General features: G+C 43.2%; 1 protein-coding gene across 1 annotated transcript in view; it reads left to right on the top strand.

Moving 5' to 3' along the window:
• The window catches only part of ABTB2 (ankyrin repeat and BTB domain containing 2), a 152,042-nt gene that overhangs the window by 94,460 nt on the left and 37,965 nt on the right, over positions 1-19,617 (top strand). Inside the window, exons 2-3 of the mRNA XM_083601827.1 lie at positions 2,522-2,668; positions 6,680-6,893. Of these exons, the coding sequence (XP_083457953.1) occupies positions 2,522-2,668; positions 6,680-6,893 (361 nt within the window). The remainder of the gene's footprint in view (positions 1-2,521; positions 2,669-6,679; positions 6,894-19,617) is intronic.

Here is a 19,617-nt window from a genome sequence, read left to right as displayed (position 1 = left end):
CAACAGTAGAATATTTCTGTTCTCTCATAGTAGCAGCCACAGAAGAAGTGTCTATCTGCTAGCCTTTCCCCAATCCAAGAAAAGACGTATCTGAACTCTCTCTTTCCAGCTGATACTATGTTGATGATATGAATGACAGACCCAGTTACTAAGCCATTAAGTTCACCACATCATTCATCAAACCCTTCACTTTGAAAAACAAGGACTATGTGGTTTGACTTGATAATGATAGTTTAAATCATTATAAAAATATTTATTTCCTATAGTTATTTTTTTTAAAAAGACATCAAAATTTCCTGGGTCAAAGAAGTAAGTGTAGCTTTATTTGTTTATTTCTAAGTGATCATTTTGTTTTATTAGCACATTCATTAGTTTCTCCTTCCACCTTCTATGGCATTGTGTGCTTCTGAATTAATCATCTGGAAATCAGCCCATTTTCACCTTGCCACAGTTGTGAGATCAGTGTGTGCACTAGGGGAGAAAAATGGGGTATTAATGGAGGGAAAGGGAATCGGGATCAGTTTGATTTCTTCTTGTGGTGGGGGCGAAGATGGGTAGTTTTCCCTGTGTTTTCCAACAAAATATATATTGTTGGCATGTGCTGCTGCTGTTTATTCTCTGCTTTCCAAATATGCAAATGACTTAGTCCACTGGCTGGGCTTTCCCATTAGCTCACAATGATGTACAGTGCAAAGACACAGCAGATTGCATTATTTCCTTCTCCTCAGAATACCCAGGATGTCCTTGCTGATGTCATTGTTGGCTTTCCTACTCACCAGCATGTGAAAAGAAGGCATGTGAAATCAGCGAGGGAAACAAATGCTACAGCCAAAAGTCGAAGGGCAGGAACATCATGATGAATAAACCAAGTATCCTAATATGTCTTTCTTTTGACAGTTGTGTTGCTTCAAATTAGCACAACACTCATTCGGCCAGATGCTATTGCAGTTGTAGAATGATCTCATCAGCACAAACAAGATTTGCTGATAGCAAATGTTGTCAGTGCCTACCAGATAACATGCCAAAAGGACACCTGAATTGCCATCTCTAGAAGATATAGCAGCATAGCTTTGTATGTCATGACTGGAGTATGTTTCCAGAGAGGGTGTGTAGATGCTCAGATCTGTAACATAAACAGTATCCAATCTTCTCTCAAACACATTGTTTCTCTATCCATTGTGGGCTGAATCAGACAATATGGAACCAATGGCTCTCCTGCACATGAGGTGAGAAAAAGAGAGAGTACACACACATTACTTCTTCTGCCCCACCCCTGATGTTACCATCCTTTCATGTGAGGGCAACCTATCTAATCCACCATCCTTTTCCTAACTAGAGATGAGCCTGAGACCTTTGAAAAGCACACAAAGGGATGAGGACAGCAACATTGTCTGTTTGTGCCTAGCATCTGGTATTCAGAAGTCCACTGAACTCACTTCATAGTCTACATTCAGTTCCTATTATCTTGACCAAAGCTGGAAGTGCTTAAAACGATCTGCCCTGCTACAATTGTGCAATACCAGTTTATGTACAGATCACTTGTTTTGCCCAATGCAGCATTACAGTCTTTTGAAAACTGAATGAAGGGGCTTTTATTTCTCATTGATCCTGACCATTGTTTCTTTCTGGCACATACAGGCAGCAGCCTGAGCGATAGTTTCTTAGAGCCCTTTTATTCTGCCTTTACCATTCTAGTGCTAACCTAACAGAACTAATTGGCTCAACCTTCACTGATAATGACCTCATTTTCATTGCATTGTATAATGCTAGAACTCATTTTGTCCAGTGTAGTGGTGTAAGTGTCAATGCTAAGTTGACATATGGTCTCTTCTGCCGCCAGAATCATTGGGCTAGAAGTGACCAGACAGTCTTCTATTTCAGCCTTTGTCTTGTGGAAAGATTCTGCAAACATCCTTGTGCAAAGCAGCTTATATATGTTATACCACATTTTGACACAAATCATATGGAGCAAATTATAGTCCAGATGTTGAGGCAAATGCTGAGCATGAAAGCAAACCCAGGATTGTATCCTACTAAGTTTTGCTCAGAGTATCAGTTCTGCTCAGAGTTGTATCCTACTAAGTTCTGCAAGGGACGTTTGTGGGCACAAGTCTACTTTGCACAACATGCTTATCTCTACTTGTAACAGCCCGACTGCTAAAAAAGTGATTTAGATAGGTGGGGACCTATTCTTTGTTATTTAAGAGACTTCAGAGGTCTCCAATCCAGGTACAGTTGCTAATTCTACGACTCTTAGGCATGTTGAGAGGCCCTACAAGATAGCAGAAGATGTGACTGACCACTTTGATTGGGTTGTGCTCTGGAAGTTCACCGGGAATGAAGATGGGTTGGATCAATCTTATTTACATCTCATAAGTCAGCACTGTGGCTTGCCGCAGAGGAAGCGGTACCAAGATGGAGCAGCACACACTTTTGACCATTCTTCCTCTTTCTTCTGTGTTGTTTTATTTATCCTGGTGCTTTCTAACAGGCATGTTTTCTTTTCTCTGTCTCTTTCTAGGTGTACTTTCTCTGCCTGCGTACTTCAGTCCTTACAACGATGGATCCATGTGCAGTAATGGAAGAGCTGACGCTTACGCCCAACTAGAACTTAGAACTTTAGAACAGTCTCTCCTGGCAACTTGTGTTGGAAGCATCTCTGAACTGAGTGAGTTCCACATGCATATGATTGCTTGTTTATTTTCACAAAATATGGGACCCTTCCATATAGAACTCAGAGGAAATTTGGTGTTGGCTTTGCTTTTCTTTTGCTTGGGCCCATGTTGTTCAAGGTATTAGTGTTTTGCGATGTTACTCAGGAAAATTCAGATTCCCTCACTGGGTATTTTAAATATAATTTCCTACAGTGATCTTTATTTGTTTAATTGTTGTCAGTGTACATTATGCTTTACAAATAAAGGCCTGAGAGCCCCCTTTCTCAGCAGGTTTGCAATCTTAGACACAGGAAGGAAACAGAGGAAGAAGAGGAAAGTGATGGAGGCAGAGATTATTGCAGTTACACATACCCTCAGGATCCCTTCCAACTCTATGATTCTATGAATGTACTGTAGATAACCTATTCACTGCAAGTCTATAACATCGTCATCATTAATTTGCATAATCAAAAAGTTAAATTTAAGTAACTGTGAACAACAAGCTACGTCACATTACTGTAACGAAATTCAGCAATCCCCTGATCTAAGAATAAAAATGCAATAACGTGATCGCCACAACTAAACTTTGACTCCACTAAAACACCTAAATAACCCTTCACCTTGGTGGTCTTGAGTCTAGGCATCATGAAAGTCTTGAAAGACTTTCAACAGAAAATTTGTCTCTGGCACCTACAACTGTAACAGCTTTGGCTAGCTTTAGGTGGTGCATGATGGGCACAGCTCTGATCTCACAAAGAAAGGAATGGCCAAGGGTCCCGGGAGGAATGAATAACAGGCTGCCTGCCCATCCTGCATCTTCCACCTGAGGCAACTACCTCACTCTGTCTAATGGTGGGGCGGGGTCTGCAGGAAACTTTCAGATGGTGGAAGGTGTGAAAGTGGAGGAGCAAGGGTGACGACTAGAAATGTGTCAGTATATAAGAGCAGAAATATAAAGGAGGTATGGCTGTGGAGGGTTTTGAAGGCAAAGAGGAGAAACTTTGAGGTGAGAAAGGTGACAGTGTGGTCAGGAAGCCATTTCCTTGCCTAGAAGAAGAAGAAGAAGAAGAAGTGTTTGGATTTGATATCCTGCTTTATCACTACCCAAAGGAGTCTCAAAGCAGCTAACATTCTCCTTTCCCTTCCTCCCCCACAACAAACACTCTGTGAGGTGAGTGGGGCTGACAGACTTCAAAGAAGTGTGACTGGCCCAAGGTCACCCAGCAGCTGCATGTGGAGGAGCGGAGGCGCGAACCCAGTTCACCAGATTATTAGTCCACCGCTCCTAACCGCTACACCACACTGGCTCTCTCTCCAGCCTAGAGCTGGAGGGATTAAAAACTTTTCACCTCCAACCATTTCCCCCCCCCCAACTGTGCAATAGTAGTTTATGTCTGCACCACTTGCTTTGGCTTTTGCAGCATTGCCCCCTGCTGTAGTAAACATGGGGCTGTATACCTCTGGCAGAATTGGGCATCTCAAATTATCTATCTCTGAGCTACATACACTATGTGAGTTATAGATTGCTCACCCTGAATGCCTGATAAAACCCACTTTATTTTTTTTAATTTTTTTTTACTGCATTTATACTCTGCCTTTCCTCCATGGCATATGTGGTTCTCCCTCTCCTCATTTCCTCTTCACAACTCTACAGCTAGGCCTGAGGGGTTGTGACCAGAACAAGGCCACTCAGTGAGATTCATGGCTGCATGGGCATTTGAACCCTGGCCTCCCAAGTCCTAGTCCAACACTCTAACCACTGCATCTTACTGGCTTCTTTTCTGAAGCTACCTGGAATTGCACAAAGAGGAGAGTTGTTAAGCACCTGGTGGGCTGTAGCATTTGGCTGGCATGTGACAACCAGCCTAAAAGCTGCGAGTTTGATAATGCTGTGAGTCAGGCGATTATTTGACCTTCGGCTTGGGAATGCACAAATGCCAAAGGGCCAGTTCTCCAGTTGAGCAGCCAATTTTGCCTTCTAGTTTTTGGGTTTTTTTAAAAAAAGCTTCCTCTAACTTCAATGTTTTCTATTCTTTTTTTAAGCAAAGGAAAATCATGAAAACGTTTTTTCATGCTAGGTTTGGAAAGTCTGTTTATATTTTGATTAATGCAAACTACATTTTGGAGCCTGTGCTGCTGAACAATGACCCTTTAAGTTGTGCTTTGCTGGCTTATTTCTTCCTGGAAAAACATTCTTCTTGGCATTCCTCCCCTGGTCCACCACCATGCAAACGCTGCTGTCAGAAGCCAGCACATACCTTATAGGTCTCACCATTTATTTCACAACCTGCCTTAATTTGAGGTTTCACCCCCCCCTTCTAAAAAAAAAAGTTTTACATACCTCTGTATATTCTGTGACACAAGAGAGCACTTGTTGCAGAAGTCCATGATTAAATGCAGCTTCCTTTCCCTACTCTCTATTCGGCTGGCTCAGTGATTGTATTTAATGAATGGATCTCCTTATATATTTCCTCAGTAGCTTTCTTTTTAAAAAAATGTGGTCAGAAGTTGCCAGTACAGCAAGGAGGGAATACTGGGTAAGGGATATTTGTATTATTCTGCACTGAAAATTTGAATTCCAGATGTACTTATTGTATAAATTTGCAGCATTGCAGTTTAGACCAACAAAAAATTCATAGGATGTTAATGTGGCTACAATTTTTCAATTCTATTCAATATCCAGCCTCAGGATTTGAGAATATTCAGCCTAACTGTGTGTGGGCTTTTACTCAAAAGTAAGTTCCACTGTGTTCGATTGGATTTACTTATGAGTAAATGTGCATAGGAATGCAGCCCTACAGCCCAAGTCTTTTTGCATCTACTTAAAAGTACCATTGATGCCAATGCAGATTATTCTCTAATAAAGAACAAACCTCAGAAACACCTTAAGCATCCTAGTGTTTATGACTGCAACCTGGTTTCCTCTCATCATTGGTTGGAAAGACACCCTTAGGTGTCTTTTCGGGAATCAACTTGACTTGTTGCAATTTTCTACCTTTTACCAGCATTGTAATCATAAAAGAACAATGGAAGACACTTTCCTGCTGTAGCTTCCCGAGAAATAAGAGGATTCCCAAAGAAAAATAGGAATTTGTAGCTTACATGTGTACATATAAAATGTAGTATTGCCCTTATAAGTCTTTGTGACCCATCAAGCTGAATGGGAGGCTGCCAGATGCTTAGTAAGCCTCTCCTTTTTGCAGTCATACACAGGCAGCAACAAACAAACAGGAGGGTTTTTTGGCCCCTAATGGGCCACCGTACCTGGCAAGCGAGCTGCGTTTGGCTTGCTGGGTCACAGTGTGCAGGCCTACTTGAAATAAAGTAGCTGTTGACAACCATAGACTTAAGAAAAGTTCTGCTGGATCCAGCCAAAGGCTCATCTTGTCCAGCATCCTGTTTTCACAGTGGCTCACTAAATGCCTGTGGAAAGCCCACAAGCAGGACTTGAGTGCAGCAGCACTTTTCCCAGCTTGTGATTCCAGCAACTGGTATTCAGGGTGGGACATAGGCATCATGGCTAGTAGCCTTTGATAGGCTACTTCTATAAGGTCTTAGAAGTCATAGAATCATAGAGTTGGAAGGTACCCAGAGGGGTCATCCAGTCCAGTCTCCTGCAATGCAGGAATCCCACCCACAGCCATCCCTGGGTGGGCTCGAACCACCCCCCTTCTGGTTAACAGCAAGACACACTGACCCATTGTGCCACCAAAGTGTCATACTTCAGTTGACAACTTCTAAGGTCTCATATCGAAGATGCACACTGGCGAGGTGGGGTGGTCTTGGAAGATTTAGTACTGCCCCAGTGCTTGACAGTCAAATGCAGCTTTCATAATTCTAGCAGAAAGCTCCAGTTAGCTTAATTATAGCCTCAACAATTTTATGAGGATGAACAGAAAACAGTAAATGGCTCCCTCTCGGTTGTATTTGCAGTGACTGTGGCTGAAAGGCACTCACTGGAACTGGTGAATATATCATTTCAGTAAATGATACTATTTCTCTTTCTTCCTCTGCTCCTTTTCCAGGTGATTTAGTGTCACGAGCAATGCACCATATGCAGTGTTTGAACACGCTCCGCCCTGGCATGAGTCCTGTACGACAAAACAGGCAGCAGCAGCAACCCATCTCCTGGTCCCCTGATGCCCTCCACACCCTTTATTATTTTTTACGCTGCCCTCAGATGGAGTCTATGGAAAACCCCAACCTGGATCCACCAAGGATGGCCTTGAATAATGAACGGTAGGTCATGGTTAACAGAGCCTCATTTGGGGGCACACAACCTTTTAAGCCATATTGATAGTTCTGCTGAATTCCATGTATCAGTGAGTCCTGTAAGACGGCCTGTGCCTTTTTTTCACTTTCGCAGCTAACTGGAACTGGAACTGGAAAGCGAGTTGCCTTGGTCACTGATTTGTGCAGCTAAGGCATATCTTGTATAATTATCCTCAACACGTTTATCAAAGCAGCCATTCCCAGATGTCCAGAATTGGCCTGGACAATACAGAAATTGCCTTTTCCAGTGTCCAGAACGTATTTCTCTCTGTGCATGGATCTCATGGTGGTTTCTCAGTTTCTGCTTTGCAACCATAATATCTAGTCAAAATTGTTATTTGCTTATCTGTTTGAAATATTTGTGCTCTGCCTTTTGCACTGAAAAGTCTTCAAGACATCTTACAGTCCAAGAAAAAACAATATCCAATCCAGTCCACACGCATCAAAACAGCAAAACCCACACCAGACAATAGTAGATTCAGCAGCAAACTAGAAAGGTAACAAATAACAAAGATCATGTGATCACTTGCCAAGAGCTCAAGGGAATTAGATGTTTTTAATTTGACACCTAAACGGTAGGAGATTGGAAACCAAACAAGAGTATGACTCTACCTTCAGTTCTTGTTTTATCCCTAATATTTTAATCCTGCTTGGCACCCAGCTTCCTTTTCCTCAGCTCTGTGAGAAAGGCCATAATGCAGTGGTTCCCAAATAGCTCAGGAAGCATGTCCATTAAATTTATGGTGTGGATCTGTCCTCACAGCTAGACAGTGTAGTCAGTACTGAGCTAAATGGTCTAACTCAGTATAAGGCAGCTTCCTGTGTTCCCCTCTCTGCTCATCCCTCCATCTGACATCACACCATAATTTTTTAAGCACTCTAGTTTTGCTTAAAATGGGCTGGCTCAGAATTCTGCACAGCAGAGGGGATGAGTCTTGGCTTCCTTTCCCAACCACTGACCTCAGATACCCACTGCTCTGAGGAGCCAAGGGAGACAGCACTTCCTGTCAGCATCGCCCTTGAGCCAGTGCCACTAACTGGACTCATACACTTCAGCCCCGACTGGGCTAGGCGAGCTGGGTAGCCCTTCCAGAGACCACCTTCTGCACAGGAACAGGTCAAAGTGCTGCAGACTCACAGCTTAGAGTTGTGAGCACCGGATTCACTCCAACAAGAAGACAGTCGTCGCACAGCAGAATATAGCAGAGTCTAGCAGAGTATAAACGACTTGGAGAGCAGCTCTGTAGAATAACTTCTTTATTCTATCTACAACTATCATACAAACTATATACAGAGCTAAATGAGGTCTAAGCATAAAGAATGCTGCACTGTCTGCAGCTGCTCTTAGCAGCAACCTTATCTCTACACACGATGTATAACACTCAGTCTCTCTCTCTCCGACACACTGACTGACTGACTGATTGATGTGGTGCTGGAGCAGAATAAGTAGAGAGCAGAACACGCCTCCTCCTCTCTGGAGAATCAGCAGAGATCATCAGGAGATTCTTGGATATGGGAGGGGTGAAATCTCCTCACTTCCCCCATGACATCATCACTCATCTCACTTCCCCTGGCCCTCATTGCAACACACTTTGGCCTTGTAAGAGGCCCCTGGTGATGGGGTTGGGGCCTGGGGCCTGGGGCCTGGGGAAGGAATCAGTATATTTGAGCAAATCTTGTGAACTGTAGAGCCTGACTTTCTATATGGAGGCATTTTGGAAGGTGTTGTGCAATTAAAACACCACAGCTACATGTCCTGGTTCTTCAGAAGAAACTATGTGTTTAAATAAGATACATTCTAAGGGAAAGAAATTGTCAGTGATGAAGGAACCCTCTCCCCATGGGCTTTCAAACAGAATACCACAGTTGTTGTTGTTTTATGTTGCTGTGGCTAGAAGAAAAGATGGAAGTGGTTTAAAAAAAAAAAGAATTCCCAGGAGGTCACAGGAAATGTAACACAAAAGGCAAATGTGGTAGGTTCACTGCCCTTGACAATACCGCAAAGGAAGAGTAACTCTCTTAAGAGCATCTCCAACCTTCTTCTTCTTTTTGTAAATGTAATGGTCGTGAAGGATAAAGAGAGATCTGAAGAGCACTTCTGGGGCTTGAAATTGCTATCCCTAGTGTAGAGGTCAGTCAGCGTTTTGCAAGATGGCTTTGTGGGACAGAAAATATGAGGATGTTTTCTCATATTCTCTTCTTGACATGTCATTATTCCTATGACAGCTCAGCGTGATGCCACCATGCTGACCACATCTCATTTTCCCTGTTGCATACAGAGAAGGGCTCTGATTAGAGTGGGATGCACATTCATATATAAGCATTTATTTTTTTGTCCTCCCCGCAAACTCCTCTTCTCATGGGCTTCGTGCCAGAGAGGAAAAACACCAGGATTCCTTTCCAGGCTGTGGCTCTAGTTTATTTCTTAAATCAGTTTTATATATACTGCAGAAACCTCTATTATTACTGACTGAATCCATGTACAAGAATTGCACAGTAATGTTTAAACAATATGCACTTGTGGGCTTTGATTCAACAGAGCAAGTGCACTTCAACTGTAGCTTCAATCCCATTAATCAGCTGTTTGGCAGGGAAGAGGAGAGTTTGCATCTGTGTGGGAGGGGGTGACTGAATGCAGCCTCCCATTTAGCTCCAAACAGCTGATCAGTGGGATTCCGTTTTTTTAAAAAAATAGGGATATGCATACACAAGCCTTGGCTGCCTGGTTCAGACTTGGGAACTGTGTGTGCCAGATCCATTTTTCATCTAGCAAGGGATATGCCTAAGGAAGCCAGGTTCCATGCAGTTTAGTTTAGTTTTTAATCAAAACAGGTTGAACAAATGACAGGCTTTAATGTAACCTGGAAGTGAACAAAGATCCCAAAATATCTGGCAGCCAGCTATACCGCAGTCAACAAAAATCCAATGAGCCTTTGAAAATATTCCAAAGTATATTTTGTGTGTTTTACCACCATGACCCCAATGCCTGTCATTTAATGTGGCCAGTGGGATGAATGCTGCAGAGGATACTTTCCTGCACCGAAGTCCATTCTTTCCTTTCCAGCAAGAGGGAAAAGTAAACAGAGGTTGCCTTTGAGTGTGCCAGGCACACAGCACGATGTATAAAGGCACTGAATCACTTGCCGTACGTTGTCTTGGCAAGGCTGTAGAGTCAACCCTCACCTCCCTCCACTTTTAGCTGTCTGTTGTAAATCAGCTGCAAACGCTGCACTGCTGCATTGTGTAGCATTGCTGCTGTTGTTGTTGTTTTCTGGAACATGCTTTCGATGTGCATTGTAGACCCAGGAACAATCTTAGTCACATATAAGGGGTGGTTACCAGCTATGCTGTGGCTTTTTAGTTGCCATGCAAAACCTACTGGTGTTAAACAGTCATTCTAAATAGCAAGAAATATAAAGGGAATTATTGGCAAAGGCCCATTTTTTGCGAAAAAGTAAACTTCCTTTTCATCTGGAAGAAACTATTGGGTGGAAGAATTCCTTACTTATTAGTCTGTTGATTGCTTACCTTTCTCTTGCTCCCCTTTGTTCACCCCTTATTGGTTTTTCATCTGTACTTTTGACAACACCGTTGTCTACTGAATCATGGGCATAAAAAATGAGTCTGCTTAGCACTAATTAGAATTGGGCCTTCAAATCTCTGCATGAATAAAAATAGTATTTAATGTTTGTTTATAGCTTTTGGGAATTCAAAGTGGTTTCATGTGCACTATCTAGTTATAATCCTTACAACAACCTTGTAAAGTAATCTGTATTACTATTTTCCCATATTGTAGATGGGTAATGGCAGCTGAGAGAAAGTGGCTTGTGACAGAGGCAGGATTCCAACTAGGGCCTTCTGTTTGGTAGGTCAGTCTTTTAGCCACTACAGTGCGCCAAGTCTCATTACCTTGACATAACTCATGGAACATTCTCCTTAGCAATGCTTTGAAAATAACCCTTAGACTGGGAAGACACTCTGGGGTGGGGAGTGGCTAAATCTCTTCTCCCAGTGGCAGGGGCTGAGGTGGGAAATTGCACCAAGCACAGTATATGTAAGTCAGAACCTGTGGATGTCGGAAAGGCTAAGCACCTCCTACCTGCTAGTTCTTTCCTACTCAGGACTTGGTCCTGCATTACCCCTGCAAACATGGGTTGGAAACATACATCAGCCAATACAACATGTAGTTCCACCTTTAATGACCAGGTGGAGTCTTCACTGCTATGAGCTTGTTTGACAAATGTGTTATTTCTCTGAAAATCTAGTGGAATCTATGCTAGCAGCACATGTGGTTTTATTTATTTATTTTCCAATCCATCCCTCCCTTGCAACCACCCTGCGAGCTAATTTAGCTCCTAGCCCCAGGCCACTCACTGAAAACAAATGTGAAACACAATTTCCCAAGCCTGGTACTAGCTGTGGCACCATTCTGCCTCTTCTTTCTAAGTCAACTAATGCTACGCCATTCGCTGGAAGATCATTATGAATTTGGGGCCATTTAAAGGGGTAACGACTACAACACCAACAGAGCTCTGACTTTCTGGCGCTAGAAACTGCGCTTACCTGGAAAGGTGTTTTGCAATATTCAAAATGCTACACCTGTGTCCTAGAATGTGAGTACAAGCCTCTTTTCACATTGCAACAAATCCCCTGTTGCCTGGCGGGGGGGCAGTGCCTTGGAGATGTCACTATCGGCAAACACATCTTGACAGGACACATATGCTTCTGCTCCAGCACTTTTTGGGTTTCTCAGAGAGATCCTGAAAATTGATGAGATATGTGGAAAGTAAGCAGAGGTGTGGCGACGATGCACCTGAACATCTGCTCTGTTTCCTTTCCATCACAGGTTAGCATCATTTGGTTATACGTTAAATGGACCTGAGTACATTGTGAAAATATCAGAGAGAAGGATGCATTGACCCTTCAGTCCATTCACACTGCCCTGTTTCCCAACTCACCGCAATGTACAAAATGCTCAAAATTTGCTAAGAGTGTAGCATTTTGTTCTGACTGGCGGCAAGGGAACAAAACAATCAATCTGCAAGCTTGGAGGTGGTCCAACTTGGTACCCCCATTAGGTTCTTTTGATGAAAGCCAGTAAGCATTTTATTTCAGAGGTGAGGGGGAGTATGCCGTCCAGCTAGAAATAAAAATTCAGAAGTTGCCAACTTGGTGGAAGCGGAATGTAGGCTGGAAAAACTGTGAGCGCTGCAAAAAGAGAGAGGAGGCTTTAATGAATGCAGGGAGGCCAGCTAGCTTGAACAAGAGAGACCTTGTTCTGGTTTTGGTACACTAGGGGCCCTCAAAATGTGTCAGGTTTTGTTGCAACGAGGCTGTTTGTGAGATGGATGCAAAGCAATACAGTATCAGTTGTCCACTGTGCACTTCAATGGAGATTAGTGGTGCTGATGCTATGTACCAGATTATTATTTTTTTAATGATGTGCAAATTTCTTGTTTCAAAGAGATGCCTCCACTTACACTTATTACTTCTACAGGGCTGAGATCTGAAAGCGTTGTAAGATCTAATAAGAAAAATGTAAAGTGTGGTTGTTGTCATCTGATGCCTGCAAGTTGGTTGTCAACTTCAGAATAGGATATTGCTGGAAATTTGCTAGGATCAGCACCCCGCCTCCCCGGAAATGAAAGTGAGGGAAATCCCCACAGCTGCCACTGTCACTATGGACCCCACTTCCCTGGACTTGACAAAGCCTGTAGAAGGGTTGTGCATGGATTCTCACAGAAGCATAGTACCTGTGGTATCTGTTGTGTTACAGAACTGTGGCTTTTTTATGAATATAACTCCACATCGCACTAAATTTTAAATGGGAAAGAATTGTATGCCAGGTACTGCCCTAAATTTCATCATGTGAAATTAAAATACAAGACTCCAATCCAGTCTCTCATCCAGGCACTGACCAGACCAGGGCCTGTTTTTCTTCAGCAAGGTGGTGGGTGGCCTCTAATGCCTTCAGGCCATTCCCTGGTCTGGCTTCGGTAAGATTTCACAGCACCTGATTTTAGCAGATGTACAATAAAATGGACACCTTCCCAGACAGCAGCTCATATAGTGGATTGTCTAATTTTAAGAAGACCACCTGGCCACCTTTAGAAGACTCCCATAAGAGGCAGTGATGACCACCAACTTGGATGATGTTAAAAGAGGATTAGATGGATTTGTGGAGGATAAGGTTATCAGTAGCTGCTAACCCTGATGATTATGTTCTGACTCTGCTGTTGGGGGCAATATGCTTCTGAATACCAGTTGTTGGAAAGCACAGGAAAGGAGAGAGCTGTTGTGATGAGGGCCTGCTTATGAGCTTCCCATGGGCATCTGGTTGGCCACTGTGAGCACAGGATGCTCGGTGAGATGGGTCTGATTCAGCAGGATCTTCTTACATTCTTAAGACAAAGTAGAACCTCCTTCTTACTGTGCCTTCTGCCTTTGGAATATTTCATACAATAATTTCTGCAAGATTGTTGTTCCTTATATGAGACTGGGGACACGGGTGGCGCTGTGGGTTAAACCACAGAGCCTAGGACTTGCCGATCAGAAGGTTGGCAGTTTGAATCCCCGCGACGGGGTGAGCTCCTGTTGCTCGGTCCCTGCTCTTGCCAACCTAGCAGTTTGAAAGCACATCAAAGTGCAAGTAGATAAATAGGTACCCCTCCGGCAGGAAGGTAAATGGCGTTTCCGTGCGCTGCTCTGGTTCGCCAGAAGCGGCTTAGTCATGCTGGCCACATGACCCAGAAGCTGTACGCCGGCTCCCTCGGCCAATAAAGCGAGATGAGCACCCCAACCCCAGAGTCAGTCACGACTGGACCTAATGGTCAGGAGTCCCTTTACCTTTATATGAGACTGAGAAACAACACTTTTGAGGCCTGGGGTGGGTGACAGGACAGAATTCTGCCATGTTAATATAGTGGCCTTATTTTAGGATGAATGTTTTTTTAAAAAAATACGGTAAATATGGTAGATTCCTGTAATCCATATTTTGTGATGATAAAAACTCATTCTGTTTGCTTTCTCCCCCATGACATGATAGTCCTGTGTAAGCAGCACTCCCATTTAGGTCATCTGTCTTATGTGAGAAGTCAAGTTGTATTGTTCATAATCAACCCCCTAGGATTGCAGGGGGGTCCTCCTCTGTCTCCTAAGACTTTATATAATATGAGCAAAACTGATGAAACAAGAACTCCATTGACTTTACATAACATCATGGACTTAGCTGACCGTTTTTACTTGCAGAGCACAAGAGACTTTCCTGAACCATAACATCATGAGATTCTTATGTGACTCAGTGAATCTAATTTTTTTTAACAGTATGTTCCTTAAACTTGTGCCTCTAGTAAACAAAAGTGTGATTCTCTGGCCAGATAGATTGTAGCCAAAAACAAATGTTTACAATAGTAAACAATTTAGAGATGGTTGAATATTTAAGGCAGGCAACCCTACTACTAGACTTTATCCTAAGCGTTATGTTCATCAGCTATATTCAAGAAAGAAATTACCATAGTAGAAACTACTCAGCTTCTACATGTCTGCCTTAGATGTCTGTGCTGGGTATCAGCCTGCAGAAGATGCCATAATTTCTTATATTTTGCAAATACAGCGATCCACATGCCCTGTCCAAGGCATTTACTTCCCAGACTCCAAGTCTCAGATCAGACTATTAGTGGTTTGTGACTATTTTGCATTTTTCTGTAAAACAGTTCACATCGGATAATGCACAAAATATGAAATCTTTCATCTGAGTTTCTAAAACGACATCAGAAGAGATCACATTTCATTCTTGAAAACCCCAGAGAATTAACCAGTAATACTCCTTCTCTACACAGATGAGGGAAAGTGAGTCCAAAGGGGCTGTGGGGCCATGCTTTTAAGTACACTGCTGTCATCTTCCTGGCTGTTCACAAATTCACTAGTACTTTCTGCAGCAGGGAGCCGTTTCTACTTATTTGGCCTGGTTTGCATGCTGGTGCACAGAGAGAAAATCTTATTCCTCTCCTGCTGCTTCCAGTTCCATCCAGAGCTAAGCCTTAGTTTGGCTTAGTGTTATGTCTGAAACCAGGCTTGTGGTTTGTCTTGCTCTAAACCAAACCATGGATTCACCGTTGGCAAGCGCAACAACAGCAGGAGTCAGGGAGGAGCAACTAGCCATGAGTTTCTCACTGTGCAGCCATTATGCTTGCTCATTCATGCCAAGCCATAGTTTGGCTTACTGTTGCAAACAAGGTCATAGAGGCTCCCCACTTAACTCTAAATCCTATGTTGCAACTCTTGCCTCTATGGCCTCAGAGACATCCGATCATCTGCCCAACATAATCTAAGCACTTATGTGGTTAAAAAATTGGGACCTATTAGAAAACAGTCTCTGTCCTTGACCATCCCTGCTATGCTTGTCCAAAACTTTGTCCTTGCTAGCTTTCCTAGGTTTCAGGAATATTCTTGGCTAGTTTTATGGGAATGAGGTAGGGTTATATTTTTGAAAGGAGTAGTGAATGCTTCTAGCCATGAAGACATTTAGGCCTTTCTTCAGGCATCAGGTTCATGACTAAATAGATGTTTACAGGTTTGCAAATAGCTTTACCTGCCCTCACTAGCCACTGCTAATAAAACATAGCCTCTTGAAGCTTTATTTACTGCATTTGCAGATGCGTGCAGTGTCTTTTTGGATTTCTCTCCAGAATAAGCCTCAAAAAGGCAGGCGGAAAATCAAGCTATTTTGCTTGCTTAGTCTGACCAAGAGCACAGTTTGTTATGCTGTGCTGTACTTTTCAAAACTGCAAGCTTCTGTCTTCCTTCTGCAGTACCCTTGATCACAGCAGGATGTGAAGCTGCCACACTAACAGAAATGACTGGAATTGCATCTGTGGAGTCCCAGTTCACACAATGCAGGTCTTCACACAATGCCCATACTAAGGTAATCAAGTGAGAGTGCCAGGACATGTGACAAGCAGCCCTTTTGCATAAGAGGCAGCATGCATCCCATGTGGCATTAGGTGCCCTAGTTCTTCACTGCTCTTTCACTTGCTGGAAACATGGCAGGTGTCGCCAGTGGGGCTATGCCACTTGCTTAAATCAGTTTTAAAGAGCCCATACAGACTAATGGGAGAGCAAAAAACTGCTGATGAATACGCAAGCAGGAAGCGGAGGAAAACGACAATGGTACAAACCAGTTGCTTGCTTGTTTAACACAAAATAATTATTACCAACCCAAATGAACAGAGGACTGAATCTCTGGCTTAATTTGAGGCAGGTCTCATCAAGGCTTAGTCTCAGAGTTTGCGTCTACCATGACGGTTCAGCCATGAAACAGAGGAAGCAATAAGAAGAAGAGTTTGGATTTGATATCCCGCTTTAGTCTCAAAGCGGCTAACATTCTCCTTTCCCTTCCTCTCCGACAACAAACACTCTGTGAGGTGAGTGGGGCTGAGAGACTTCAGAGAAGTGTGACTGGCCCAAGGTCACCCAGCAGCTGCATGTGGAGGAGCGGAGACGCGAACCCGGTTCACCAGATTACGAGTCTACCGCTCTTAACCACTACACCACACTGGCTCTCATGTGGTGAGATGAGCCTGCTGGATCAGGTCAGTGGCCCATCTAGTCCAACATCTTGTTCTCACAGTGACCAGTGGGAACCTTGCAAGCTGGGCATGTCGGCAACAACACTCTCACCACTTGTGATTCCCTGCAATTGGTATTCAGAAGCTTGCTGCCTCTGAGAGTGGCAGCAGAACATAGCCATTGTGGCTAATATACAGAAGAGTGTCTCTGGACATGTCTCCTCATTTCACGACTGACCAACCACATCCAGGTGGGATTAGGGGTAGGAGTTTCCAAGAAGGCTTTCAAACACATTTGGATCTCAAATATTAAGCTGCAGTACTAAACCATGGAAGTGTCCAATGTATCAGTGATGCCAGGATTGTACTACAGGACACAGTTAAGTAGGATGGAATTTGCAGTCTCTGGCCTATAACTCATTATGGTTGGACCTTGGAGTCAGGGCTTTGTTTTTCATCCAGAACTCACTAGAACTCAGTTCCGGCACCTCTCAGGTGGGCGCCACTGCCATTCAAAGAGGGAGGTGTTCATGGTGAGTTCTGGCACCTCTTTTTCCATAAAAATAGCACTGATTAGCGTTAGGATTGATCTGCCCTTGCACTTTACAAATTCGGTCTACGGTTACTGACTATCGCACGTACAAGAGAGCACGTAACAGCCAAATTGGGCAGCATGACTGAGCACAAGCCTAGTTACTTAAACAGTTTTGAATATACAATAATCTCATCGTGTGTCATTTTAGCAGTTTGCAAACATTATAATAATTGCCCTTTCATCACTTGAGGTTAATATAATTTCCTATTGGACTAAATTACACATCCCAGGGTGCAGGGATCTCTTGTTTCCTGAGGGAAAATGTGGTCTGTTCTGAAACAATCAAGTCGTCCTAAACATAAGCACATGGTGTTGAGCCTGCCTTTGACAATAGTCTATAGTTGGGTTTGACTTGGGCTTCCTCTTTCCTTGTTTATATCTTCATCACAAAGAAGGCACTAATCACTGAGCTGAGGAAGGAATGGAACTTGCTATATATTTCTATAACAGAAATGTCTCATTGTCTGCTGTATTGTTTTAGGATTATCTTAATGATTTGTTGATAATTTTCATTGCCATTTTTTATTTTGCTGTGTTCTTAAGACTGTTGTTAGCTGTCCTAGAATGGGATAGGGGGAATAATCAGACTGAAAGGCAGTTCCTCCCCACCCCTCAACAATAATACGCCTATTTACTTGCATACCCGTTCGTAACCATAGATCAGGTGAATTCTTTTATAAGGATAACTGCTCTGTGTCAGACAAATCCCTCTCAAATCAAATCAAACCTGTCTACATTTATTACAATTCTTTGTCTCTTTATTGTGGGAGAGAAAAAGGGGAGGTAACATTAATTTGTGAGTTTAACATTTTTTAGTGGGGGGGTGGCAAATGGGAAGAAGAGACTCTACATTTAAAACACAACTTGAAAACAGAAAATATCACAGTCTTGAAGCTGATAGTATCAGTGGCGTAGCATCGGTTGTCAGCACCCGGGGCAAGGCAAGTAATTTGCACCCCCTAACCCGTGGATTTGCGCCCCCTAACCCGTGGATTTGCGCCCCCTAACCCATGGATTTGCCCTAACCCCAGATGTTGCGCCCGGTGCGGCCCGCACCCCCTGCACCCCCCACGCTACGCCACTGGATAGTATTGCTTGAGTTTGTGAGGTACAAGACACCCTAAATTCCTGAATTCAATAAAAGTTAGAATTAATCAAGGTTTGGCGAGTTGAACTGTACCGAACACTGAACCCCTGGTTTCAGCTTATGTTGAAAATGCAAGCCAGGCCAGCTTAGTAAGAGTTTGCTAAATGTGGGTTGTTAGGGAAACAAAGCCTGATAATAACCAAATCATTAACATAACAAAAGGTAGGCAGAGGGGCCATCAGGAGATTCAGTGGCAGATAGCAAAATGGGTGAAGGCTCTTCCTGGGCCCTGGTTTAGTTAGTAAGACAAAAGGCCAGTGGTAGTTTTTAAGATTGCAGTTTGCCTGATGCTGGTGGAATGAAAACCTTTTCAGTCTGTTAGTGCCAATAGGCACTAGTTCTGGGGTCAGAGTGCAAAGCAGGTTGCCTGCTTCTATGCTGCAGGAAGGAGTCAGAGAGCATGGCTGTTTTCTGTTTTGGATTCAAGGCTCTTGCACCTATTGGAGAAGCAAGAGACGCACTTGGAGTTCACTGCTATGGACTCCTCCATTGTAGGCTGAGTTGTCTATATGTGTAAATAAACCATATATCATAAAGACACCACAGTCTGCTGTGCCACATTTCCAATGGAAACATGAACCCTGGGTAATCTCTCACCACTTGGAAATTGGGGTGGCATAGAACAGTATTTTAGGTCATGGCTGTAACAGTCACATAAATGTGATTACAAGCTTTTCCTAGATTCTGCCCCTAGGGCAAAATACAAGTTTGTGGTTAGAGAAGAGGAATCTCATGTAACAGGAAACACAAGTTCCTCTCTGTGCTGCACATGCTTTGTCAATTATCTGGGACAACCACATAGCCTTGTTCCAAAAATTCTTTTACCTTCTGAATGAGTGTTATAAAACTCCCTTTGCATACCTGCCACCATTTTATAAATAAAAAGATGAACTCTTCTTTGTGTATTTGTAACACCCCTATTCTGTACATTGAAGATGGTTACACCAAGCTCCATAATACATTGCACAAGGCTCCTCTCTACCCGCCTCCTGTTGTATTCATTTGCTCTGCAACTGTCTGTCTGTAACTACCACAGTTGGGGTTTTATTTTGGTAATTAGCTGGTTTTATGCAGGGTTGCTATATTTCAAACAGTGAAAATCCAGAGAGAAAAGTTGCTTTTTGGGGGGAGGGGGGCAAAGTTGTTGAGCTATTTTAAAAGAAAATCTCCACCTCCTCCATTCCTGCAGGGGGAGCCACTACTAGGTCTCTGTTTGTTCCAAGGATGGATGGAGCCCTTCTGTTTGCAGAAGGGAAGTCTTGACCCAACCCATGAGGTACTCCCTGTGGAAGGATTGAAACTTGAAAAAGCAGTCCGCTTAGGTGCATACCACCCAACTTAGAAGAAGCAAGTGTAGCTACAGTGGCTTTTAAGAATAGGATA

The sequence above is a fragment of the Podarcis filfolensis genome (assembly GCF_964270895.1).
Source record: "Podarcis filfolensis genome assembly, chromosome: 1".
In the NCBI taxonomy this organism is placed as follows: domain Eukaryota; kingdom Metazoa; phylum Chordata; class Lepidosauria; order Squamata; family Lacertidae; genus Podarcis; species Podarcis filfolensis.
Note: the sequence above shows the minus strand (reverse complement) of the source record. Positions and strands in the feature narration are given on the sequence as shown.